General features: G+C 44.5%; 2 protein-coding genes across 3 annotated transcripts in view; one reads left to right on the top strand and one right to left on the bottom strand.

Annotated features, from left to right (window-relative positions):
* The window catches only part of COL4A6 (collagen type IV alpha 6 chain), a 184335-nt gene extending 169702 nt beyond the window's left edge, over nt 1-14633 (bottom strand). Inside the window, exons 1-2 of one of the 2 annotated variants that reach the window (XM_060692072.2) lie at nt 14388-14633; nt 14236-14287 (exon numbers count right to left, since the gene is read on the bottom strand). In XM_060692072.2, the coding sequence (XP_060548055.1) occupies nt 14236-14287; nt 14388-14398 (63 nt within the window). In that variant the 5' untranslated portion in view covers nt 14399-14633. The remainder of the gene's footprint in view (nt 1-14235; nt 14288-14387) is intronic. The other variant, XM_034435034.2, reaches the window with a different exon arrangement.
* A 2329-nt stretch (nt 14634-16962) lies between these two features.
* COL4A5 (collagen type IV alpha 5 chain) overlaps nt 16963-26303 on the top strand; it is a 133426-nt gene continuing 124085 nt past the window's right edge. Inside the window, exon 1 of the mRNA XM_034435040.2 lies at nt 16963-17218. Within this exon, the coding sequence (XP_034290931.1) occupies nt 17141-17218 (78 nt within the window). The 5' untranslated portion in view covers nt 16963-17140. The remainder of the gene's footprint in view (nt 17219-26303) is intronic.

The following is a 26303-nucleotide window of genomic DNA, read 5'->3' as shown; positions in this document are numbered from 1 at the left end:
TTTTCATAAATCGTATCAGTTGGTAAAGGGGCTATCAGACTCCTTCCGATTCGCCTGAAAATCAGGGGTACCTAAAGTTACTCTTGCATGTAAGTGAAACATACAAAATTCCTCAAGTCAATGACACTTCGTCTGAGTAAACATGAATAGAATTGTGTTGTTAATCTTCTTCCTAGTCAACAGAATTTAAATTATTATTTACATAGCCTCATCTGTTGGGGGAAACTTTGGAAGAAACCAGATGTCAGGGTTCCAAGTAACACCCCCAACGAAAGAAGACTCCAAGGCTGTTGGGAATTTACAATCCCACGCTGATTCTAGAGGAAGGAGAAGGGAGCAAGAGTGACAGGAGAAGGCCACTTAATGGTTTTAAAAATATCTAGATTTTGTTATAGAGAGCCAGGTTGGAGCAATGGTTAAGGCATCAAGCTAGAAACCGGGAGACTGTGAGCTCTAGTTTTGCTTTGAGTACAAAGCTAGCTGAGTGACCTTGGGTCAGTCACTCTCTCTCTCAGACATAGGCAGGGACAATGGTGAATCACTTCCAAAATCTTGCCAAGAAAACTGTAAAGACTTGTCTTGGAAACCACCAGGATTAACACTGACTGGAAGGCACACATGCACGCACACACATACACAAATACTTTGCTATTGGCCTGAAGGGTCTCATAATAAAGAAATGAATCTCAAGAATCTGGCTTCCCCCATTGATTTTGCTTGTTAGAAGCCAACTGGGAAATTCGCAAATGGCAATCAGATAACCCCAGGACACCGCAACCTTTGTAAATACATGCTGACTGTCAAGTGCCGAAAATCTGATCATGTGAGCGTGGGGATGCTGCAACAGTCATGTTGGTTGCGAAGGTTTAGGAAGAGACTGGACAGGCAGATGTTCAGAATGGTACAGGGTCTCCTGCTTGGGCAGGGGTTGGACTAGAAGATCTCCAAGGTCCCTTCCAACTCTATTATTCTGTTAGTCGTAAATGTAAGGACTGGTCATAGGGCATATTTTTCAGTGCCATTTTAACTTCAGATGATTGCTAAACAAATGGTTGTACGGTGGTACCTCGGCACTCAACTGCTCCAAAACTTGTCGAATTTGGTATTCTATGTATTTTGATGCAAAAATGTTGCCCTGGTACTCATTGTTTGTCTAGTACTTGATGCATTGCAATAGGAAGAAGGGGGAGCCACAGAGAACAGACAGGAAGTCTGCCATACCAGGAGGGTCACTGACATAGGAAAAGGGACAGACAGGAAGTCCTTCCTGGCTGAAACAAAGGGCCACATGGTAAGCCACATGATTTGTTCGGCACTCATCATTTTTAGTACTCATCGTGCCTCCCAGAACCAATTAACAACAAGTACTGAGATACCACTGTAAGTTGAGGACTACCTGTATAACAATCATATTTGAAACTGCCATAGCTCAATTGTAGGGAACACTGAAGTTAATAAACAGGAGGACTAGGAACTTCCTACTCTCAATGTGTGAATGGCAGTAGGGCGGTTGTGAGAACAAGGATAGGGGATGTGAGCACACTCCAACCCAACTCTGCAAGAAGACTGCCCAAACAACCACATGGAAACTCGAGATCATCTGGAAAGAAAAGTCAAATTTTGAGCAGTGGGAAAGATGCAAGAGAACTATCCTTAGAGGAAGCTTCAAACATAACGGGCAAGAAGAGAGTGGAGGGAAATCTCTTTTCAAACTGGAGATCTTTACATAAAAGATAGCAGTTGAGAATAATTCCCAGGCAAGGAAACATCAGAATGTAAATATGAGAAAGGTCATGCAGGGCTTAGAACAGTGTTTTCTAGAACAGGGTCTCCAACCTTGGTAATCTTATGACTTGTGGACTTCAATTCCCAGAATCCCTCAGCCAGCATAGTCCATAAATCTTAAAGTTGTCAAGGTTGTAGATCCTTGCTCTAGAACACCAGACATGTGGCTTTCAATTCCCAGAATTCTTAGCAAAAGATGATCTGGACCTGGGTACTTGCGGGACCGCCTACCACCAATAGCCTCCCACCGGCCGGTATGCTCCCATAGAGAGGGGCTCCTCCAGGTGCCGTTGGCCAAACAATGCCGACTGGCGGCCCCCAGGGGGAGAGCCTTCTCTGTGGGGGCACCTACTATCTGGAATGAGCTCCCCTCGGAGATACGGAGGATCCCAGATCTGCGCACCTTCCGCCGCGCCTTAAAGATCTTTTTATTTCACCAGGCGGGCCTGGCCTAATTTTCTCCCTCTTTTATAAAAGATTTTTAATTTTTAAATATTTTTTAGTATTTTATATATTCAAATTTTAAAATTGGTTTTAAATTGATTGGGGTTTTAATTTGTTTGGGCCAAAACTATTTAATTTGATTTTAATTCCACTTTTAAATTTTGTATGTATGTATTTTATTTGTTTGGCTGTGCACTGCCCTGAGTCCTTCGGGAGTAGGGTGGTATAGAAATCAAATCAAATCAAATAAATAAATAAATAAATCTGGCTGGGGATAATTATGGAAGCTGAAGTCCGCATCTCTGGAAGTTGCCCACTTGGAAAATACTGCCTTAGGAGATAAGGTTGGGGAATAGCAATCGTGCCTAATGAGATGAAGTTGAAAGTTGGTTAAAGAAGTTAGTAGCTGCAACCACAGCTAAGTAGGGGATAACATTTGCAACAAAGAAGAAAAACAGACTTGGCCAATTAATATCTCTCTAAATATCTATGTTTAGAAAGGGATTCTGTGAGGATTACACTGAACATGGTTAACATTCATTTGGCAATCCCCATTCAGGCTCCTCGCATCTCCAGGTGTGTTATCTGAATCAAACACTTGAAACAATCTTCATTTTTACACTTCTGGCAAAGCAAAGGGATGTCCTAAAAGTGGCGATAAGCTTTCCAAGCCTAGAGTTCAATTCTGCCAAGGAAGGAAATTCTCTCTGGCATTTTTTTTTCAATGATGATGTCATCACCCCAAAGTTCTACTTTGGAGAAAGTGATGGAGAACTTTTTCCTCCTTGGAGAAAAGCAAAAACATGCCCTCTAATCTGCTACAGAATTTTCATTTGTATGTGAGCCTGATCATAGATCTGGGCAGGTTTCTAACAGCATCACACATTCTTTGAGCCACCTACTTTTGATTCCTGAGCTTGATTCGAAATCATTTAAGCAATAGCAATAGCACTTAGACTTATATACCGCTTCAAGTGCTTTACAGCCCTCTCTAAGTAGTTTACAGAGTCAGCCTATTGCCCCCAACTATCTGGCTCCTCATTTTACCCATGTCAGAAGGATGGGAGGCTGAGTCAACCTTGAGCCTGGTGAGACTTGAACTGCCAAATTGCAGGCAGCCAGCAGTCAGCAGAAGAAGCCTGCAGTATTGCACTCTAACCACTGCGCCACCAAGACAACCCATCATCTCTCTTTGATGCTATGCAGCAACTCATCCCTCATTGTTGACTAGGGCAAAGAGCAATTGTTTCTCCTTAAAAAAAAAAACTTTGAAATGTGATAGTCTCACCTTCACAATCTCATAAAATTTTAGACATCTTTATATTTTTTTAAAAAAATGCCTGGGTTAAAAAAATCTGGGTTCCCCAGATCCTATTTATCTAGTCCTGAAATTTCTGGCCACTATACTGCTGTGGCAGTGCCTGCATAAGAATAGAAGCATAACACACCTACACATGCAAACCAACTATAACACAGCAAGTGACAACTTCAGAAACATCTGGATCTAAGGCCCAGCCTACCCCCAAGATCACATTTTCCAAATTCACCAAGCAGAGGGCCTGAAGAGGCCTTCTGTCCAAAGAAAAGCTGCTTAGTGTCAGCCATCAGTGGAATTTATTCGTAACACCAGAATAGGGTGTTTTAAATAATGGGGCTGGAACAAGCGTTCTCTCTTCTCATTTGGAACAGGACCAGAACGAGACAACGGCAAGGGCAAGAGGCCTGCAAACCAAGAAAAGTTCAGAAGTTGGACTAATGTGGGAGGTGAAGTCCAGGGCAGCAAAACTTTGAGACTTGTGCAGCAGCTGTGCCAAAGGATCCACAGTGAAGCAACATACAGTTTATGCTAAACGTACATAATGGAATCTAGCCAAGGTTCAAAGACTCAATTTCTGTGGTTTAAGATGCTACCGGACTGCAATCCAGTTCTAGTTTGGAGTTTTTCTCCTGGTTCTTCTTCCTCAGTGGGTTAAGACTCCAGTCCCTGCATGTTCCTCTGGTCCTTCTGTTCTCTATTAACATGAGGCGCAAGAAACCAGGATAGGATCCAAAAGTATTACAAGTTTATTTCATGCTACTACATATAAGTATCTGAACTACTAAGGGTCGAGTCAAATTGGCACTAGATGAGAGTCAATGGAATTCAAGGAATTCTGGACTTAGATTCTTTGTGGGCACAGAGGGACTTGAGAGTGTTGGCACGCTTGACCCCTCCCTCGGGCCCAAACTGGTCATCTCCTACATTAATAAAAAATATCCTGCCCACTTTTTACCATCCAAATGATTTTTCGTAGGGATTGCAAACTCATAAAATGTCCAGATGATGAAGAAAAAGCAGAGGAAATGAGAACTAAGATGGTTATGCCCTGGGAATGCTTGTGCACCCCACTAGTTGTGGTGTAAAAGGGTACTTATGGGACCACCTTCTGCCACCGATAGCCTCCCACCGGCCAGTACGCTCCCACAGAGAGGGACTCCTCAGGGTGCTGTCGGCCAGACAATGTCGGCCGGCGACCCCCAGAGGGAGGGCCTTCTCTGTGGCAGCACCTGCCCTCTGGAACGACCTGCCCCCGGAGATACGTAGGATACCAGATCTCCATGCTTTTCGCCGTGCCCTTAAAACTTTTTTATTTCATCAAGCTGGGCTGGCAAAACCCGCCCCCCCTTAGATAGTTTTAGATATTTTTAACTGTAAATTGATTTTAGTTGGGGTATTTTAAATTTATTGGGCCAAACTTTGTTTAATTCTTTTAAAAATTTTAAATTTTGTACGTGATGCTTTTATTCTTGGCTGTTCACCGCCCTGAGTCCAGCAGGAGAAGGGCAGTATAAAAATTTAATAAAATAAATAAATAAAACAAATATATTATGCCATAGTGTAGTAGCTGAGTTCACACCAGTGGTGGGTTGCCCCCAGTTCGCACCGGTTCTATAGAATCGGTAGTAAAACCGGCGAGAGGCTCCACCCACCGACCCCGATGTCATCAGAACGCTTCTGCGCATGCACGGAAGAGCGCACACAAGCAAAGCAAGCACGCGTGCGCAGCCCCGTTGCAAATCGGTAGTAAAGGTAAGTAGAACCCACCCCTGGTTCATACATGCTCTAATCAAGCCTCATTATGGGTTCAGCGTACTGAGGGAATCCATCCAATGGTAAATAATTTGATAAAACTTGATTAGGTAAACTGGTTGTCACATGAGCTGAGTCATTTGTTTTGCAAATCAGTTTATGTATATCCTGGTTCAATATAAAAAACCAGGTTAAAAAATAATATATGGAATGTTCTCCCACCCACCCACTCAGCCGCAACCCAACACAAACTGCAGTTAGTTCCATCTCGATGTACTTTCTAGAAGTCCCTCAAGACCTGGTTATGTCATCTGGCCTGGTGGGCACAATGGTGGACCAATGAAATCTTGAGTTGGCTCCTTTGCCAATCTAAACTCGTGTTTTATGGGGGCTTTTAAACTTTATTTTATTTTATTTATTTATTTTTTAATTTGATTTATATGCCGCCCTTCTCCGGAGACTCAGGGCGGCTTACAATGTGCTAAGCAATAGTCTTCATCCTTTTGTATATTTATACAAAGTCAGTTTATTGCCCCTCCAACTGGGTCCTCAATTTATCTACCTTAGAAAGGATGGAAGGCTGAGTCAACCTTGAGCCTGGCGAGATTCGAACCTGCAGTAATTGCAGGCAGCTGGTCTTAATAACAGAGTGCTTTAGACCACTGTACTACCAGGCTCTTATTTGATTTTGACACGTTAATTGCATACATACATGCATATATTACTGTAAACCACTCAGAGTCACTTTCTGTGAAATGGATGGCCCTATAAATCTGATAAATAAATAGATAAACCAGACTGAGCACCAGGGCTCCAGACTCTCTAATGTCACATAGATATCAACTGAAAACTAATTATTTCAAAGGGATTTATTCAACAGAACTGAGTTAGTAGGTTAATACTTCATAAACTGCTATGAGGTCAACGTGATGGGGCATGAGTCATGATACCATCACATAAAGAATGCAACTTAGTATACTTGCAACCTGACATTTAATGCAATGACATAAATCACATCAACTACTTTATGACGTATCTTGTCGTTTTCCCCTTGTAGACACAACACTGAAGACTAAACTATGTTCCCCTTGACATAAACAACTCATGTATACAACAGACAGCTACAGATTTGCTGGAGTATACACATTCTTTCTTCCACCACTGTAAGGAAGAAATATTAAAATTATATTTACTAAAATATATAGCTAAGTTGATGAATGTATGTGTATATGTAGGGTATCCCAGAAGTCATAGGGCAGTTAGCAAAATAAATATCAGTCCATGTAATAGAATCATTTATTATTTTTTGCACATATAGTTATTAGACTTTTCCAATAAAATATTTTAAAATATCAGATTGTCTGCCAAATTTTGACCCACTCTATTACTTCTGGAGCATGCTATTTATGGAACAGTAACCAGGAAGGTCACATTTTTAAAAGAAAACAATTCCATTAGGAATGAAATTGACTAAACCACGGGTATCAAATTCGATCGCGTCACATGATGTATCCCGACATATTGCTATGTTTTTTGCCTTTGCAGAGCCGGGGTGGGCGTGGCCTGCATGTGACGCATCCAGCATGTGGGCTGCCAGTTTGACACCCCTGGACTAAACCAACAGCTGGTTAGTCAATGCAGGCTAGTCAATTTTGACCCAGGCTAGGAAATTGACTAATCCAGCAAGACAAGAAAGAAACTAAAATGAATAGGAGCTGAGCTCAGAGACCACTCACATATAATTAAACCAATCATGAATTATCAATATTGCAAATTAAAACAACTACCCCAGTAAAGGTTCTGGAATTTAACAACTAATCTACTGTATATTAGACTAATTAAATAACTCATGATTAATAGGAGCACACTGTATGTTTAACCATTAATCAGAGGTGCATAATGCTTGACAAATCAGGACTATAGTTTCCCCAGCTGAAGAAAGCTAAATCTTGAGAGGTGAAAGGTATATTCTGGATATACATAACTCTCAACATGAATTAAGGATGTATGTATGTATATATATATATATATATATATATATATATATATATGTATGTGTATGTGTATGTGTATGTGTATGTGTATGTGTATGTGTATGTGTATGTGTATGTGTATGTGTATGTGTATGTGTATGTGTATGTGTATATGTATATGTATATGTATATGTATATGTATATGTATACGTATACGTATATGTATGTATATATTTAAAATCACATTATCAAATTTCAGCATGTATAATTGAAATTGAGTATAATTGAGTTATATCAGAGCTAATTTATAACTTTTTTCAAAAATAATCTGGCTTTTCAGGGCCTTTAATAGATCAGCAGTTAATGTTTTTCTAGGGTGAGATGGTCATTTGCCTATAATAACCCCAAATGTAAGTGAAAAAGATGCCAAAATCTGCAATTTTATGGTCCTGAATTTTACTATATAATCTCTTCCACTTGAATGGAGTGGCTCACTTTCAAGAACGTATTTAACCATGTTTACTTTATTGTAGTTAACTAGGTTAATCGTATTGGCTGGTTTCATGCAACATCCTGAACCATAATTTTTTTTTTTTAATTTGATTTATATGCCGCCCTTCTCCAAAGACTCAGGGCGGCTTACAATGCGTTAAGCAATAGCCTTCATCCTTTTGTATATTTAAACAAAGTCAGCTTATTGCCCCCACAATCTGGGTCCTCATTTTACCTACCTTAGAAAGGATGGAAGGCTGAGTCAACCTCGAGCCTGGTGAGATTTGAACTTGCAGTAATTGCAGGCAGCTGATGTTAATAACAGTGCTTTAGTCTGCTGCGCTACAAGGGCTCCTAATTTAACCAGGTTTGTACAAATAGAGGCAAATTAATAAGCAAATCCAGTCCGGAAGCAAATGGCAAAATACCTACAGTACATGCTTGACATACGGGTAGTCCTCTACCTACAACCATTCATTTAACAACCATTAGAAGTTGCAAAGCACTGAAAAAAGTTACTTACAATTCGAACTGAATTTACAACCATCATAACAACTGGTGTGTATTTACAATGGTTGCATCATCCCGGTGTCACATGATCGCCATTCAGGACCTTCTTGACAAGTAAAATCAATGGTGGAGGATGGACTTGCTTAACAACCATGTGATTCAGTCCTCCTGGATAGGCAGCTGTCCTTGGAGGAACATCTGACGGCTGTAACCAGGGGGACCTTTTGTCAGGTTCGCCTGATCCGACAGTTGCGGCCCTTTCTTGATCGGGATTCCCTGTGCACAGTCACTCATGCCCTCGTCACCTCTCGCCTTGATTACTGTAACGCTCTCTACATGGGGCTCCCCTTGAAGAGCACCCAGAGGCTCCAACTGGTCCAGAACACAGCAGCGCGGGTAGTGACGGGAGCAGCCTGGCGCTCCCATGTAACACCGCTCCTGCGCGAGCTGCACTGGCTCCCGGTGGTCTTCCGGGTGCGCTTCAAGGTGTTGGTTATCACCTTTAAAGCGCTCCATGGCATAGGGCCTAGCTATCTGCGAGACTGCCTGCTGCCACCGACGACCTCCCATCGACCTGTGCGCACCCACAGAGAGGGCCTCCTCGGGGTGCCATCAGCCAAACAGTGCAGGCTGGTGACCCCCAGGGGGAGGGCCTTCTCTGTGGGGGCACCCACCCTCTGGAATCAGTTGCCCCCTGAGATAAGGAGAATCCAAGACCTCAGTGCCTTCGGCCGTCCCTTAAAACCTTCCTTTTCCAGCAAGCCGGGCTGGCCTAATTTTTTAAGTGTTTTTAAGTGTTTTGTTTATTGTTTTTAATTAATGGGGCCAAATTTATATATATATATTTTAACTGTATTTTAATATTTGTACTTGATGTTTTTACTTGGCTGTTCACCGCCCTGAGTCCTCAGGGAGAAGGGCGGTATACAAATTCAAAATAAAATAAAATAAAATAAATAACCATAGCTAAAAAGGTAGTAAAATCAGGTGTGACTCATTTAACAACTGCTTTGCTTAACAACAGAAATTCTGGTCACAATTGTGGCTGTAAGTCAAGAACTACCTACAGTATATGCACATGTTACATCTACAGTAGATTGTTACACCTGCTAAGTTGATTTTATTAAGGTTGTACAAATGGAGAAGCATTTGAGTTGATAAGCCTACAAAATCTCATTTTTTGTTGTTTTCGGGTACACCACAGCAGTCAACCAAGAGCCACATCAAGAGCCTTGTACAGCAGAAAGGAAATAAAACGCTGTAGCTCGTTTGTAACATATTAACCCTTGCATGCGTACACACAAACTGTCCAACAGATTGCAACCACATGTAGTTGGTCACAGTTGTCTGAATGGATGACTAACATTATCACTTGGTGACCTACTACAGCCCAAATCAAGGTATTTGATATAGGAAACCCCCTACAGGTAGTCTTGGATTTACAACCATTCATGGTCGTAATTCACAGATGCTGATCCGTTCAAAGCTGTAACACAGGGGTGTCAAACTGAAGACCCGGGGGCCGGATCCAGTCCGCAGAGTACTTAGATCTGGCACGCGGGGCCGCCCTGGAAACAGCGAAGGACTGGCCCGCAGTGCTTCTGCCAGCGAAAACGGACTCCCAGGCTCCGTTTTCGGCTGCCACAGCCTCCTGCAATCCTCTGCTAGTGAAAAAGGAGCTTGGGAACCTGTTTTCTCTGGCAGAGCATTCGGACTACCACTGGCGCCCTCAACAGGAGTGATGTTGAGACAGCCACGCACCCCCAGCCCAAACACAATCATGATGCGGCCCTCAATGAAATCGAGTTTGACACTCCTGCAATAACAGAACTGAAAAACAGTGATACATCCTCACATTTATGACGGTCACAGCATCCCCACAGTCACATGATCAGTATCCGGACACTTGGCCACCGGCATGTATTTACGACCGTTGTAGAGTCAGGGGTCACAGGATCGCAATTTGTGACCTTCTCAGCTGTCTTTCGACTGTTAACGGGAAACTGAGTGATTTGTTTAACAACTGCTGCAAAAAAAGTGGTAAAATCCGCACAGTCATATGATACCTTTGCTTAACAACCAGATTGCTTAACAACCACTATTCTGGTCTCTGCTACGATCGTAAATTGTACGGTGTGTTTACTGTAACCTTTGCAGAAGGTAATTCTACCAGTACAAGGTGATGGTTCTCCAGAGGAGAAAGCCCCTGTTGGAAGCCATGAGGATGTCAAAACACTATTGCATGCATCATTGTGTCATTGCACACTTCACTTGTGTGATGACTTCATGAGGCCTAAGCAGGAAATCTGCCGTCCTCCAGATGCTGAGAAATGAACTTCCAACAAGCCCAGTTGGTAGGGCTGAATACCTGAAATGGAAGTGAAACCTAGTCATTTCATCCCGAGTTAAATTTTCTGGCCCATAGCTTTTAGAGAAGATGGTAAGAATACAGACAAAAAACACAAAAGAGTTATTGAACTTTTTTTAAAAAAAAAACATGCATTTTTGCATGCATTTCGGTACCATATATTGTGTTTATATGCCTGATTTTTTTTAAAAAAGCATGACAATGGATCCTTTTCAGGGATCTCTTACCGCGACTGTACATGCCCACATAAGCCCCACATATATGGATAATGGCTAACTGAATTTACCCAATTGCTGGGTTCACACAATACAGATAGTCCTCGATTTACAACAGTTTATTTAGTGGCCGTTCAAAGTTACAACGGAACTGAAAAAAGTGACTTATGACCATTTTTCACACTTATGACCTTGCAGCATCCCCATGGCCATGTGATTTACATTCAGATGCTTGACAACTGACTCATATTTATGACAGTTGCAGGGTTCCAGGGACACGTGATCTCCTTTTGCAACCTTTTGACAAGCAAAGTCAATGGGGAAGCCAGATTCACTTAAAAACCGTGGTTGCTAGTTTAACAAATGCAGGGATTCGCTAACAAATGTGGCAAGAAAAGTCATAAAATGGAGCAGAACTCACTTAACAAATTTCTCACTTAGCAACTTAAATTTTGGGCTCAATTGTGGTCGTAAATCAAGGACTCCCTGTATACTTGACCCTTTAGCTAACTAGAGAAGCCAAGACGAACCACAAATTAGTCCTAATACCAGAGTTGGGTTTCAGCAGGTTCTGACCAGTTCTGGAGAACCGGTAGTGGAAATTTTGAGTAATTCAGAGAACCGGTAAATACCACCTCTGACTGGCTCCACCCCCATCTATTCTCTGCCTCCTGAGTCCAGGAGGAAATGGGTATTTTGCAGTATCCTTCCCCTGGAGTGGGGTGGGAATGGAGATTTTACAGTATCTTTCCCCTGCCACGCCCACCAAGCCACGCCCACCAAGCCACACCCACAGAACCGGTAGTAAAAAATGTTGAATCCCACCACTGCCTAACACGCTTTGTGACCACAACTAAAATTGGCACAGTACATTTTGCTACCAGAGTTCAGAATAGCTAAAACTTAGAATTAACAGCTTCAAGCAGTTATTGAGCTCAATTCTTAGACCCAGGAAGCTCCTAGTTATTTCAAAGAAAATCTTATCCTAAACGTATTCATGATAGAGCTTGTAAGCCACAAGTGGCTGTTTTTTTAAAAAAAACATAATGTCTTATTTAGTACAGGTAGTCCTCGACTTACAAATTTGTTTAATGACTTTGAACAAGTTACAACAGTACTAAAAAAAAATAACTTATGACCATTGCACCATCCACATGATTTACATTTGGATGCTTAACAACTGACTCATATTTATGTCAGTTGCAGTGTCCTGGGATCATATGATCCCCTTTTGCGACCTTCCAACAAGCCAAGACAATGGGGAAGCCAGATTCACTTAGCAACCATGTTACTAATTTGGCAACTTCAGTGATTCACTTAACAAATGTAGCAAGAAAGGTCATAAAATGAGGCAAAACTCACTTAATACATTTCTCACTGAACAGCATAAATGTTGGGCTTAATTGTAGTTGTGAGTTATAACTGTTGTTATAACTGTTGTAACATAACAGCAACAACGTATAAGGTTGATACACAGAAATCAGCAACAACTTGCCAATTTAACAAATTCCTCTGCTTAATGGCTGGCCTTCAAGGGAGAGTAGATTTTTAAAAATGGGGACTTTTGTTTCCTTAACAAAACTTACCTGGGGACTAGTAGTAAATACAAAAAAAAATAAAATAAATGAATGCATATTCCTGACACAGTAAAGTGTATCCTGAAATATTTAAAATCCTGATGATTTTAAATAATTTGAATTTGAATTTATTTTAATTAATTTTTAAACCCTACCAAGAGCCTTGATAGTACAGGGGTTTAGTGCACCCTGTTATTAACACAGCTGCCTGCAATTTCTGCAGGTTCGAACCTCACCAGGCTCAAGGTTGACTCAGCCTTCCATCCTTTCTAAGGTAGGTTAAATGAGGACCCAGTTTGTGGAGGCAATAAGCTGACTTTGTATAAATATACAAAAGTATGAAGGCTATTGCTGAGCACATTGTAAGCCACCCTGAGTCTCCGGAGAAGGGCGGCATATAAATCAAATTAAAAAAAAAAAAAACTGATTTTAATGTTTATGTAATTTTTTATGTTCCTTTTGTAAGCCGCTCTGAGTCCTTCGGGAGAAGGGCGGCATATAAATTACATAAATAAATAAATAAATAAATAAATAAATACAGGTAATCCTCAATTTACAATCACAATTGAGCCCAAAATTTCTGTTGCTAAGTGAGACAGTTGTTAAGTGAGTTTTGCCCCATTTTATGACTTTTCTTGCCACCGTTAATTGAAACACTGCAGTTGTTAAGTTAATACACAGTTCAGTGAATCTGCCTTCCACACTGATTGTCAGAAGGTCGCAAAAGGGGATCACATGACCCTGGGACACTGCAACCGTCATAAATAAGAGTCAGTTGCCAAGCACACGGGGACCATGGGAGTGTTGCAATGATCGTAAGTCACTTTTTTCAGTGCTGTTGTAACTTTGAACAGTCACTAAATGAACGGTTGTAAGTTGAGCACTATCTATAGTCTATTTTCCATTTATAAGCAGGAAATCATATCATCTTGGATATTTGGGATCCCCCTTTTCCTATCAATGGGGCTTGGAAACCACCAAGGGATGAAAAGTGGAGAAGGATCTTAAATTCTCCGTTCTCACTCCAGTGGGGCCTTCCTTCCTTGACACCTTTGCAAGTGTGTTTGTGTTGGACACAGAATCACAACCCTGGCTTTGGCCCAGCCTGGCAGGCCAAACCCTGCTCCGGGGAGCATTTAGGCTCAGAGGGCCAAGTTAGGCCCTGGAGTAAAAAGGAGAAAAAGCAGAGGTCAAGGCAACACAGAGCCAGGAAGGCAAGGAGGGAAGTCTCCCCAGAGGACAAAGCAGGGCACCAAAAGAGCTGCCAGCCTCTGCTCCTTTTGCAGCTTACTTGGGAGTAGAGGCTTAGAAGGGAACAACTGACAGGAGGCATCTTGGACCTCAGCCAAGTCCACGTGCTCCAGCAGAAAAACAATACCCCGCATTTGTGCACTTCCTCACAATCCTGATAGACCTGCCTGGCTGTTGCTTTGGGAGGTTGCAGTGGTCTGCAGGGGGAAGCCAGCCCCAGGCAGCAGGGAAAAGGTGACTGAGCCCCATATATCACATTTGGACCCCGGTCCACCCACCCACCCACCCCGGTCCCGCACCAGCCACTTTTCCTCGGATCCCAACTTTTTTTTGGCACCTTCTCCAAGTGGCAAGGAGGCTGCCCACTTTCCCTTGCTTCCTGCCACCCACCTCGCCCTTCTTCCACGGCTCCACTCCCAGGGGCCAAGTCGCCCTCTGGCAGGATTCCTGCCCAAGTGGGGAGGGGGCTCGGAGGGGACCCCCCCCCAAAGCACAGCCCGTAACCTTCCCGCGCTCTCCGGCCCTCTTGGTCCTTATTCGGGACACTTACCCCGTGGACGGGATGCGCTGCCAGGCACAGGGCGATCAGCAACACGGGCGCCCTGCAAACCACGGAAAAAGATGTCAGCCTTTCCCACGGCAGACGCGACCCCCCAATATCCCCCCTCCCCACTTTCCTTTCCTCTGGGCCCGGCCACTCACCCGGCGAACATGCTGCCTCTCCCGAGCGCGGCTGGACCCCCAAGCCCCAGGGAAGCGTGGGGAAGGGCGGGTCGTGTGGACGCGCGGGCAGGACACGTGAAGAGCGGTCTCCGCCCTCGCGAAGCAGCAGGGGAGACAACCCCGCGGGAGCCCGGCGATCGCTCCGCGCCGAAGCCGCGCGGCCGAGAGGCGGCGGGGGCGGGGGACCAGAGGCGGAGCCGCCGCCGCCGCCGCCCTCCAAGCAGCCGCAGTGCCGCCTCGGCCTCGCCTCCCCCGCTTCCCACCGACGCCCCCCCCCAGCCCGTTTCCGGCTTGGTCCGTCCACACGTGCGGGTCTCGCAGCCTTTGGCAGAGAATCCCCCCCCTTTCCTTTAGGATCCAGGGGGGCTTTCCGCCCCCTTCGCCAGGTCGGGCTTAGGTGGGGGGGCTCCTGGCCTCCCTGCAGCGCCCCAGAGACGAGCCCCCTCCCCCGGCAAGAGAGCCGGCTGTCTCACCTGGGCGCCGGCTAACTTTGGGCATCTCCATCTAGGGGAGCAGCGCATCTTGCGAACTAAGTTGGTCGGGGAACAGGTGGTCGGGGGAATGACGGGCGAGGATCCATTGGGAATGCAAACATATATATATTGCTTTAATTTATATGCCGCCCTTCTCCGGAGACTCAGGGCGGCTTACAATGCGTTAAGCAATAACCTTCATCCTTTTGTAGATTTATACAAAGTCAGCTTATTGCCCCCACAAACTGGGTCCTCAATTTACCTACCTTTGAAAGGATGGAAGGCTGAGTCGACCTTGAGCCTGGCGAGATTGGAACTTACAGTAATTGCAGGCAGCAGATGTAAGTGGATGTTAATAACAGTGCTTTAGTCCACTGTACTACAGGCTCATGGCCGAGGGGCTGGGGGTCTTCTGAGCCGCAGGCACTACCCCGCCCGTCAGCCTCTTCGGGAAGGGGGGGACTCGGTCTTCCAACTCGGACCAGTCTTCGGGGCTTCTCAAAAGCCCCAAAGCTGCCAAGCCTGATTTCATCCATTGACGCTTTGGCGGGACGGTCCGATTTCTCAGATGATGGAATATATTGAAGTTGGGGAAGCGCACCAACGATTGAGAGCGATTGAGAGCCAGCAGCCGTTGGGGTGCACTCTCGCCGCCCCCCCTCCCACACCCCCACCCCGCTCGACGGCGCTAGGCCCCCCCCGTTGGGAGGCTGCAAAAACCTTCAAAGTTCTCTCTGGGGAAAACTTTCTAGACTTGCCCCGGACAGGATCCTCTTGCGAGTTTTGCCCTTCTGGAGTGGTTGCGTGGGGCGGCTGGAATTGACCCCACCCCGCTGGTTGTAGGAAAGGGTCCTTGTTGCGCGTGAAACTGGGCTACTGAAGATGGGCTGTAATTCTCCCGCCGGTTTCCTTAAACAACCCCAACGAAACACTCATTCGCAAACGAGGGTTGTGGGAACCCAGCTGAAGAGGTTAAGTTAATAAAGCGAGTCATGTTCAGCCACGGTTTCCTTAAGCACGGACACCCGGGTCCTCGGAAGGGGGAAAACTGATCCCGTTTCTCATCGGGAGTAGAACTTTGCGCAGAAAATCAACTTTTATTCCTCCGGCAAGTTCTCTGAATCTCCTGCCGGTGCCTAATTTCCTCTCTCTTTCTCTTCCAAAAGGAACTAACCGGGATGAGTTTGTAGAAGAGGAGAATGTACGGCTTGTTTGTCAGCGGCTCAAGCCACAAGGGCCAGAAAGCGTCCGGAGTCCCTAAACTGCGCCCAAGACCCTCTCGCCGGTTCCCAATCCAACGCACGAGCCCCCTGGCAGCTGAGCCCGGGCTAAAGCACAACGAAAGCGCAACGAAAGCAAGAGACGGGGGGGGGGAGTTTTTTTTTTTTTAAAGAAAAGGGGAGAAAAGTTTTTTTTTAAAAAGAAAAGGGGAGAAAAGGTTTTTTTTTAAAGAAAAGGGAAGAAAAGGGTTTTTTTTAAAGAAAAGGGAAGAAAAGGGTTTTTTTAAAGAAAAGGGGAGAAAAGTTTTTTTTTAAAGAAAAGGGGAGAAAAGTTTTTTTTTTAAAGAAGGGGAGAAAAGGTGTTTTTTTTTTAAAAGAAAAGGGGAGAAAAGGTTTTTTTTTAAAGAAAAGGGAAGAAAAGGGTTTTTTTTAAAGAAAAGGGAAGAAAAGGGTTTTTTTAAAGAAAAGGGAAGAAAAGGGTTTTTTTTAAAGAAAAGGGGAGAAAAGTTTTTTTAAAAGAAAAGGGGAGAAAAGGTGTTTTTTTTTAAAAGAAAAGGGGAGAAAAGGTGTTTTTTTTAAAGAAAAGGGGAGAAAAGTTTTTTTTTTTTAAAGAAAAGGGGAGAAAACTTTTCTTCCCCTTCCTTTAAAAAAAAAAAAAATCAATCCGGATTTCGGAGTTTGGTGGCCGATTCAAGTCCCGAGTCAGCCGCGGGACTACAAATCCCATCCGCCAGCGGCGAAGGCAAGCCGGCCGGGAGGCGCATGGATCCGTGCCGAGGACAGGAGGCAGGCAAAGTAGTCCCCAGAGAGGGGGGCGCGGAGGGAGGGAGGGAGGGAGGGACCGCGCACCCGGGCGAAGGCGAGCTCGGAGCCGGGGAAGGCGGAGGCGGGCGCGGAGGCGGGCGCCCAGAGCCGCTTCGCCCGGCCCAGCCCTGCCCAGTTCCTTGCCCACCTCATCCTCCTCTGCGGTGCCTTTTTTTCCCTTTCCCCTTTTTTTGGGGGTGGGCGAAGGCTGCGGGGCTCCTGGAGGAGGTGGAGAATGGAGCTGCGCCCGGGCGCCCGTCGCCTCCTCTTGCTGCTCGCCCTGGGACTCGGCGCTTGGGACGCCCAGGCTGCGGTGGGTGCTCGGCTGCCTTCGGATGCCCCCGGCGGGGAGAGCGGGGCGGGGGCCGCCCGGGTGGGGGCTGAGCCGGGCTGGGGCCGCGGCCGGACGAGAGGAAGCCTCGGCTTTCGCCTCCGGGGGGGGCGGGGGGGCTGCCAAGGGACCCCGGGAAAGTTGGGCAAAGTTGGTTTTAAAAATAGGCTCCGGGGCGAGCGGCTGCAAGGAAGGCTGGGAAAGGGGAGGGGGCGCGGGAAGGGGTCGGAGCCTGCCGGGTCCCAGGGAGTGAAGAAGCCGGCGGGGAGGTGGGGGAGAAGAAGGCAGGAGAGGTTGCAAAGAAGAAGGGACAGCCGAGGGTCCCAGATTGGAGCCGAGGGGCTGGGATTCCGCCGGGGAGCAGAGAAGGGAAGGAGCCGCCAGAGAGATATTGGGGGAGGGGGGCTGCACTCCCCCCCTCCATAACTGGTTCCTTCAGGTGACCGCATCAGGGCCGCCTCCTTATCTCTTCCCTCTCTTCTTCTTCTTCTTCTTCTTCTTCTTCTTCTTCTTCTTCTTCTTCTTCTTCTTCTTCTTCTTCTTCTTCTTCTTCTTCTTCTTCTTCTTCTTCCTCTTCCTCTTCCTCTTCTTCTTCCTCTTCCTCTTCCTCTTCCTCTTCCTCTTCCTCTAGTCAGAGAATGTCCTTATCAAACAAAGGCCTGGGTGGTTTTGTCTTAATTCCCTTCGGTGCAAAATTTACTTTCTCCAAGTGGCTTTTCTAGTAAGTGAAAGTGGAGGTGGGGGGTGGGGAAGTGGCCCTGCCTTGCAGCAGCCCTTCCGATTGGAACCCCTTTCCTTTCCCCACCGTTTTTACAAGGGTGTCTTAAGGTAAGATGGAGATGCTGGTCTTAAAAGGGGGAGGGGGCACTTGAGCAGAGTTCAGCCCTGAATTTCAAGATGCTCCCTGTCTTTTCCCACATGCCGTATGTGTGGCTTTGCTATGTGCGTGTATAGGAGCGGGTAGGTGGCAGGACTGTGTGCGTCCCATAAAAATGAAGCTTCTTCCCCACCTAAACTGCTGCTGGAGGGAAAGTGTAAACTTTGGGAAAGTTCATTTGGGGTGTCGAGGGAAAGGGGTGGTGGGCGCCGAAACAAAATATGGCACTTTTCTGTCCCCCTGCCCCTAATATGGATCTTAAATTGGTTGTACCCTTCTTTTCCACTTTCTGATAGTTGATAAAAGTTAGACTTCTTGAGAGGTGGAAGGTGGAGTGAAATTGCATTGGGTCCTTGTAGGTTAGCAAATGTGAGTCTTCTGTTTATGACCCACTGATGATACTAACACCAGCGGACATTAGTGCTGTGATGGCTTGGAGGGGTTATAAAATAATGTGTCCACGTGTTGGAACCTACAAAATGTGTACTTCACCAGCTGTTTAATCTCTCCTCCAGTTCTCTTAACTGTATTTCCTCTTCTGTCTTGCACAGAAATTGTCAAAATAGTTGTTTTCTCCTTATGCCTAGTTGTAATTTATTAACAGGCCCCCTTGAAATAATAGGTATTATTAACTAATGCTCTCTCTCCTTTTAAGGTAGTGTTTAATTGCCATGGTCATTATGGAAAGCAGAATGGGGGACTAGAATGCAGCGGTGCATGTTTGAAATCACTTTTGGTCCAATACCCGTAGTGAACTCTTGTTTGTTATTTATTTTCAGGAATGAAAACTCAGCCAGATGTTTGTCTTGCACCTTTCCCCTAAATATCTAATGACATGAATGGGAAATTAGTCATCTCATTTTATGGGCTAGTTTGGGATGTGTATTTTTCTCTTTGGGACCACAGACTGAAATGCTTTAACAATGCTTAGTTATTCCTTAACAAGTTTTGCTTCTCCCCCCCCTCTGCCCCGCTCCCCCATTCCATGCGTAAGCCCTGTCATTTAAGGCAAATAACTTTATCCCATGTCTTGTATGTCATCAAAATAATGTATACAGTATTTGTTGGCTGTGGACAGATTAGAGGGAAGCTCAACCCCAAAACTGAGCTCCTTGAAGACAGATCAAAATGAACTAATATTAATTCTGTTCAAACATAATTTCTTTAATGTTTTCTGGGATTTTACGGAAATTCCTTCACAGAAGGATAACCAAAGTGTTGGCTATCTTATTCCATAGTGCTCCATTCCCTGCAAGGAGTTTCCATCTGGTGCAATAATTGACTTTGTGCATGTTAATTCAGATGTCAACCTCATTAAATTGAGCAGGCCTCTGATTTGTAATAAAAGTAACATGGAGTTGCTGGCAAAGTACTCCATTCAGTTTGGCATCTGCTCTGGACTAAAATTCCCGGGGTTTGGAATGGGGTGTGGGTGGGGATCAAATTAATTCATTCTTTGTATAAGTAACTACTCTGCATAATTTGAGCGCATAATAAAGTGTAAATTCCTAGCATTAGAGAAAGGGAATCTGTACCCCACTTCTGCTGTTCCTAAAGAACCCTCGTTCTTTTTCTTCTGTTTTTCTGTGTTTGTTTGTAACACCTGCTTTGGGTATCCTAGTACACTGTTAAAACAGCAGGAATGAGTCACACTGGTCTGGTCACCAATATTTGAAATTATGAACAAAATTGAGTGGAAATGTGAGACCTGGAGCAAACTTGGTCCCTTAGGAAAGAACCACGCTTGAGTCCATTTGAGGCGAAAAGGTTAGATTTACTAAAAGCCAAGTGGTTGCACTAATGTGAAGCCGGAACTGAAGTTTGAGTGCCAAAATCGCTAGGTTAAACTTCCCCCTTCCCCAAGCCACCCCCCTTGTTGTCTTCCCATTGTCCAGTCACATTTAGAGAAGATGTTTTGCTAACGGTCCCTGTTGTGGTTGGTAGATAGATAGGTGCTGCATTCCATTCTCAGGACCAAGGCCTTGAGATGTCTCAGAACAGCCCAACTATCGCTTTCGGTTTCCCACATCTTGCACATTCCCTCTCTCAGTCGTCGTCATCCATCGTCCCCCCCCCAGCTCCCCTCCCCCGTAATATATGGCAAACTGGCTTCTAAGTGAAGCATAGAAGTGAGCGAAGGATGGCAGCTCTGAGAGGAAAGATTGTTTGTCTATAAGATTGAGGACCAGAGCTGAGCAGAAGCCAAATCTCTTGATTTGAAATATTTCTATAGCAGTGTTGGTAGCCTATAACAAGGGTCCCCAAATCCCAGGCCATGGCATGCCAGAACCCGGTCCGTGCAAACAAGTGAAGCCCCATCCACGGGATGCAAGAAGCACGCGAAACCAAGCCCCCTCAAGTCCACAGAAAAACCTCTCTCCGTTCCTGGTACCCAAAAGGTTGGGGGCCGCAGCTCTCTAAGATAGGGAAGGAGGGAAGAAGCTGTATTTCCCAGGCTGCTTTTCTCTTACAAGGCTTGGCTTTATTCTCAAGGTGCCTTTCTTAGGTTGTTTCTGACTTCCAGTGCTGAATGCAACCAAGAGGAAAAAATACAGGTAGTTCTCAACCTGTAGTACAGGTTGCCTTGGAAGTACAGTGGTTTAATGCACCCTGTTATTAACACAGCTGCCTGCAATTTCTGCAGGTTCGAATCTTACCAGGCTCAAGGTTGACTCAGCCTTCCATCCTTTCTAAGGTAGGTTAAATGAGGACCCAGTTTGTGGGGGCAATAACCTGACTTTGTATAAATATACAAAAGAATGAAGGCTATTGCTTAACGCATTGTAAGCCACCCTGAGTCTCCAGAGAAGGGTGGCATATAAATCAAATTAAAAAAAAAAAAAAAACTTACAACAGTTCATTGAGTGAACATTCGAAGTTACAACAGCACTGAAAAAAGTGACTTATGAATGTTTTTCACACTTATGACCATTGTTGTATCCCCATGGTCATGTGACTTACATTTGGATGCTTAACAGCTGACTCACACTTATGATGGTTGCAGTATCTACCTTCTGACAAGCAAAGTCCATGGGAAAATCAGATTCACTTAACAACTGTATTACTAATTTAACAACTGTAGTGATTCACTTAACAAATGTGGGAAGAAAAGTTGTAAAATGGGGCAAAGGTCACTTAACCAATTGCTCACTTAACAAGATAAATTTTGGGCTCAATTGTGGTCGTATGTTGAGGATTAGCTGTAGTTGCATGCACAACAAAAGAGCTGAAATATCCACTTGATTGATTTTGGGGTCTACTTAAATTTAGGTTCCACCCCCATCCATGCCCCCTCGGGTATATGGAAAGCGACTGAGAATGTGTTGTTCAATGGCCAGGTGTCACTTCTGCCCCCCGCAAAAGTTGGATGCTTCTGCTGTAGGTTATGACTCACATTCCCCTTCAGGCGATGATAGTCCGAGTAGGAATCGGATTCCAAAACTGCACACATAGTGAGTTCCTGGTTCTGGTTCTTAGTGGTTCAGAAGTAGAGAAGGTGGCAGATGTGGGGGGGAGTCCCATTATCAAGGAGAAATTCAACCCAGAACTAAGGAGGAATTTCCTGACAGTGGGGACAGTTAACCGGTGGAACAGAAGTTGCCTTCAGAAGTTGTGGGGGCTTCAATCACTGGAGGCTTTCAAGAAGAGACTGGACTGCCACTTGTCAGAAATGGTATACGGTCTCCTGGTTGAGCAGAGGGCTGGACTAGATGACCTACAAGACCCCTTCCAACTCTGTTGTTCTGATAGATCAGGATGGGTGTTTGCAAATTTGCACTCTGGGCTGATGAGAGGACTATAATTTCCTTCCCTCCCTCTGCAGGCATATGCATCTCTCCCTTCCAAAACCCCTGTTTCTAGCTTGTTTTAATTTTTGTGATTTTAATTTATTTTTATACTTATAACAGTTATATGTCATCTGTCCTGATGTAAGCTGCTCACAGTTGCCTGAACCGCAAGATGGACAGCAAATAAATTTGATAAGTTGCTAAATTAATAAATACAGGTAGTCCCCAATTTACGGCCACAATTGACCCCCAATTTTTTGTTGTCAAATGAGACCATGGTTAAGTGTGCTTCATCCCACTTTAGGAACATTTCTTGCCTCTGTCGTTAAGTGAATCACTGCAGTTATCAAGTTGTTAGTAACACGGTTGTAAAGCATATCTGGCTTTCCCATTGACACTGCTATTTTTGCCATACGCTAAATAAATAAATATTTGACTTTGCTTGTCAGAGGGATTTGCCTTGCCTCCAGGACACTGCAGCCATCATAAATGCATGCCATTCGCCAAGGGTCCAAATTTTGATCACGCAACCATATAGATGGTGCAACAGCCGTAAATTGGTTTTTCTGTGCCGTTGTAACTTCAAATGGTCACTAAATGACTGGTTGTAAGTTGAGGACTACCTGCAAATAAGATAAAGACAATCTGAAGCTGTTTCTCTCCAGTTCTGCTGAAGCTGTGGAGCTGTAAACCCCACGGAGCCCATCAGCCTTTCTTGTGTGGATGTGATATTTCACTCCTACAATTCCCCACCCACTTTGGGAGGGGCTCCTCGCTTGCCCTTTGGGTCTTGTGGACCTCTTGAGCCAGTAAAAATGTGGCTTTCCTTCAAGCCTTGTGAAAAGGGCTGGTTTTGAAGCTAGAGATCCTATTTTAGGATAGAGCAGGGATGTCAAACTCGATTTCATAGAAGGCCACATCAGGGTTGTGTTTGACCTCAAGGGGTGTGTGGCTGGGGTGGGCGTGGCCAACTCAACGTCACTCATGTCAGGGGCACCTGTGGAGGCCAAGTGCTAAGGCAGGACTTCCCTCAGACCCTCCCTCACTCTCATTATAATCTTCCTTCCTTCCTTCCTTCCTTCCTTCCTTCCTTCCTTCCTTCCTTCCTTCCTTCCTTCCTTTCTTTTTCCTTCCCTCTTCATTCTCCTTTCTTCTTCCTCCCTCTCTTTCCTTATTTTTCCTTCCTTGCTCTCTTCCTTTCTTCCTTTCTTTTTCCTTCCTTGCTCTCTTCCTCTCTTTCTTCTTTCCCTTTCTCCTTTCCTGTCCCTTCCTGCATGCTCAAATGCAAAAGGGGAAACATTTCTCCTTTTGTTCTGTTTTTAGTTTGTTTTGTTAGCCCTCTGCCAGCAAAAACGGAGCCCGTTTTCGCTCTCGGAGAGCTGCAGGAGGCCGTCGCAGATCAAAACAGAGCCAGGAGGGCTGCTTGTAGCCCTTTCAAGCTCCATTTTTGCTGGCAGAGGCACTGCGAGTTGGTCCGTTGCTGTTTACAGGGCAGCCCTGCGGGCCAGATCTAAGCACCCTGTGGGCCGGATCCAGCCCACAAGCCTCAAGTTTGACACCCCTGGGATAGAGGAAGCTATCTCGAAGCTACAATTAAATTCCCAGAATTCCTCAGCTGTTATGGCTATTGCAGAGAACTCTGGGATTTGAAGTCGTCATGGACTGAGGCTGTCCAATTTTTTTATTATTATTTCCTGCCTTTATTAGTTTTATTTCTTAATTTTACAAATAAGGTATCAAACATCCTCCTCCTCCTATTTTACCCATTAAAACCACCCTGTGAGTTGAGTTGACCTAAGAGAGAGAGAGACTGGCCCAAAGTCACGCAGCTGGCTTCATGCCTAAGGTGGGACTAGAACTCACCATCTCCTGGTGATTGGTCCAAAGTCACCCAACTGGCTTTCATGGCTAAGTTGGGACTTGATCTCACGGTCTTTCTAGCCTGGTGCCTTAAACCATAAGTCCAAACTGGCTTTCCTAAATTTAAAATGTATTCAGTTTGGAAGTGCAGATCATTGCAGGGGAAGTTAGGAAACACCCACCTTGAGCACCTGCAAGTTTAGATGGGATGGGGAGAGTCAACAGAATCGCCTAAAAAGAGGCATGGCTCATTACAGGGACAATTCCCACAATTGGGAATTTCCATTGCTAAGCAAGGTGGCCTTTAAATGAGTTGCATGTAATTGGAGGACCCTTTTTGCCATGATTGTTAAGCAAATCACTGCAATTGTTAGGTGATTCGTGAGCTGGCTAAATGAATCCAGCTAATCAGAAGCCGGCGTGATTGGTCACAAATGGTGGTCGCAGGACTCCAGGGTGCTGTGACCACTGTAAGTACATGCCGGTTGCCAAGGGCCTGAATTTTGATCACATGACCACAGGGAACATTGTAGTAGTCATAAGTGCGAGAACTGATTGTAAGTCACTTTTTTTCTGTGCCATTGTCATTTTGAACTGTTGCTGAATAAATGACTGTAAGTCGAGGACTACCTGTAGTTGAGGTTCTCGGTAGGAATACTATCCGTGATAATATTTTGCTGCAAATCAGTGTTATTATCAGCAACAGTTGAAGTGGGAGGGAGGGAGGGTTGATTGAATTTACTTGACTCAAATTTGATGGATCTCAACTCCAAATAATTCTGGGTGGCTCATGATACACCACAGTACAAAAACAATATAATAAAAACCAAGAAAGCCTGACTAGAACAGAAGAAAAAGAAATATAATGGAAAAAAATATAACAGAAGAAAAACAATGCAGGTAATCCTCGACTTACGATTACAATTGAGCCCAAAGTTTCTGTTAAGTGAAACATTTGTTAAGCGAGTTTTGCCCCATTTTACAACCTTTCTTGTCCCAGTTGTTAAGTGAATCACTGCAGTTAAGTGAGTTACACAGTCGCTAAGTGAATCGGGCTTCACCATTGACTTTGCTTGTCAGAAGATCTCAAAGGGGGGTCACATAACCCAGGACACTGCAACCGTCATAAATATGAGTCAGTTGCCAAGCATCTGAATTTTTATCATGTGACCACAGGGCTACCACAACAGTTGTAAGTGTGAAAAACAGTCATAAATTGGCTTTTTCAGTGCTGTTGTAACTTCAAAGAGTCACTTAATGAATGGTTGTAAATCGAGGACTACCTGTATAATAAAAAACAAGCAAGCCAGATGATAATTGAAGAAAAAAAACAAAAAAACAAGAGAGATGATGAATTTAATAGATTCCACCAACATCTAACATCCAGCAAGAGCTTCCAGCCATTCCAGCCTCAAGGCTAGGAGATTTATGATCCTCTGGAATGCCAATAAAGGGATTATATTCCCATGGAAAATAAAGCACAATATTTATTTACAATGTTTGTGTCCTGCTTTTGCCTCAAGTGTAGATTTGCAGGCACCTATCAGAGCTTTTGCACCACAGAAAAAGACAAACCACAGACATCTGAAAATGCAAGAAAATAAAATGGAAAGGTGCCTGCTGGCATCTGAGTTATCACAAGCAAGAAGGTTCAGTCTGGGTTTTTGCAAACTGAACTCCAGCTGCCAGAGAGGAAAATTGGAAAGGAATCTTTGGGGAGATACGTAGAAATGAGTCTTAAGAGTTTTAAGTCAAATGGAATTTACCTAAACTTGTAGATAAAATTGGAATGAGAATTTGTTTTTCCGTACTAAGTTCTTTTTAGGAAAGGATCTCTCCTAAAGAAAACATCAATTCCCTTGAATTAAATTAAATTAAAATATATTGAAGTCAATTAAACTAGAGTCAATTTAAAATCGTTCTCTATAACTCTTGAATGTGAAGCAGCTAAACTTGGTCTTGGTTGGTTCCCCAATTTTCACAAGGCCTGGCTTTGCCCACCAAACTAGGTCAAATTTTGTTCACTTATTTGTTGAATAGGTCACACTTGGCTGGATTCACTCAAGGTGCTAAACCACAAACAACATTGTGGCTTCGTGCATTGTTTGACTTCATACAGTGTGAGATGGTCTGGTCCCAAAGCAACACAGATCTCTTTGCTTCCTTCCTAAATCTACAACTTTGTTTGGCATGATTTTCAGTGCCAGTGGTCAGAGAAGCATCTAAACTTTGTGTTTCTCGAAGATGAACACTTCTCTTTAGCTTAGCAACCCTCCCTTGTGTGGACTTTGACATAGCTGGCTAGGGAATTCTGGGAGTTGAAGTCCACACACCTTTAGTAGGGTCAAGCTTGAAAAACACTCTTGTAAAAGCATTATGGATCTACCCTCCCCGAGAAATGACTCGCATTCCTTTAACAAGATGTTATCTTGATGCTCTTTTCAATCAGGAATGCCAAATGTTTTGCTTGAAAAAGAACAGTGCTCTGTATCTGGTGTGAGAACCTCCCTCTGTAGGTCAGGTGTGGATGACAAGGCTTCTG

This window comes from Pantherophis guttatus, chromosome 12, assembly GCF_059756535.1.
Source record: "Pantherophis guttatus breed Tessera chromosome 12, ASM5975653v1, whole genome shotgun sequence".
Lineage (NCBI taxonomy): Eukaryota > Metazoa > Chordata > Lepidosauria > Squamata > Colubridae > Pantherophis > Pantherophis guttatus.
The sequence above is the reverse complement of the archived record's forward strand: the minus strand, read 5'-3'. Positions and strand labels throughout refer to the sequence as shown.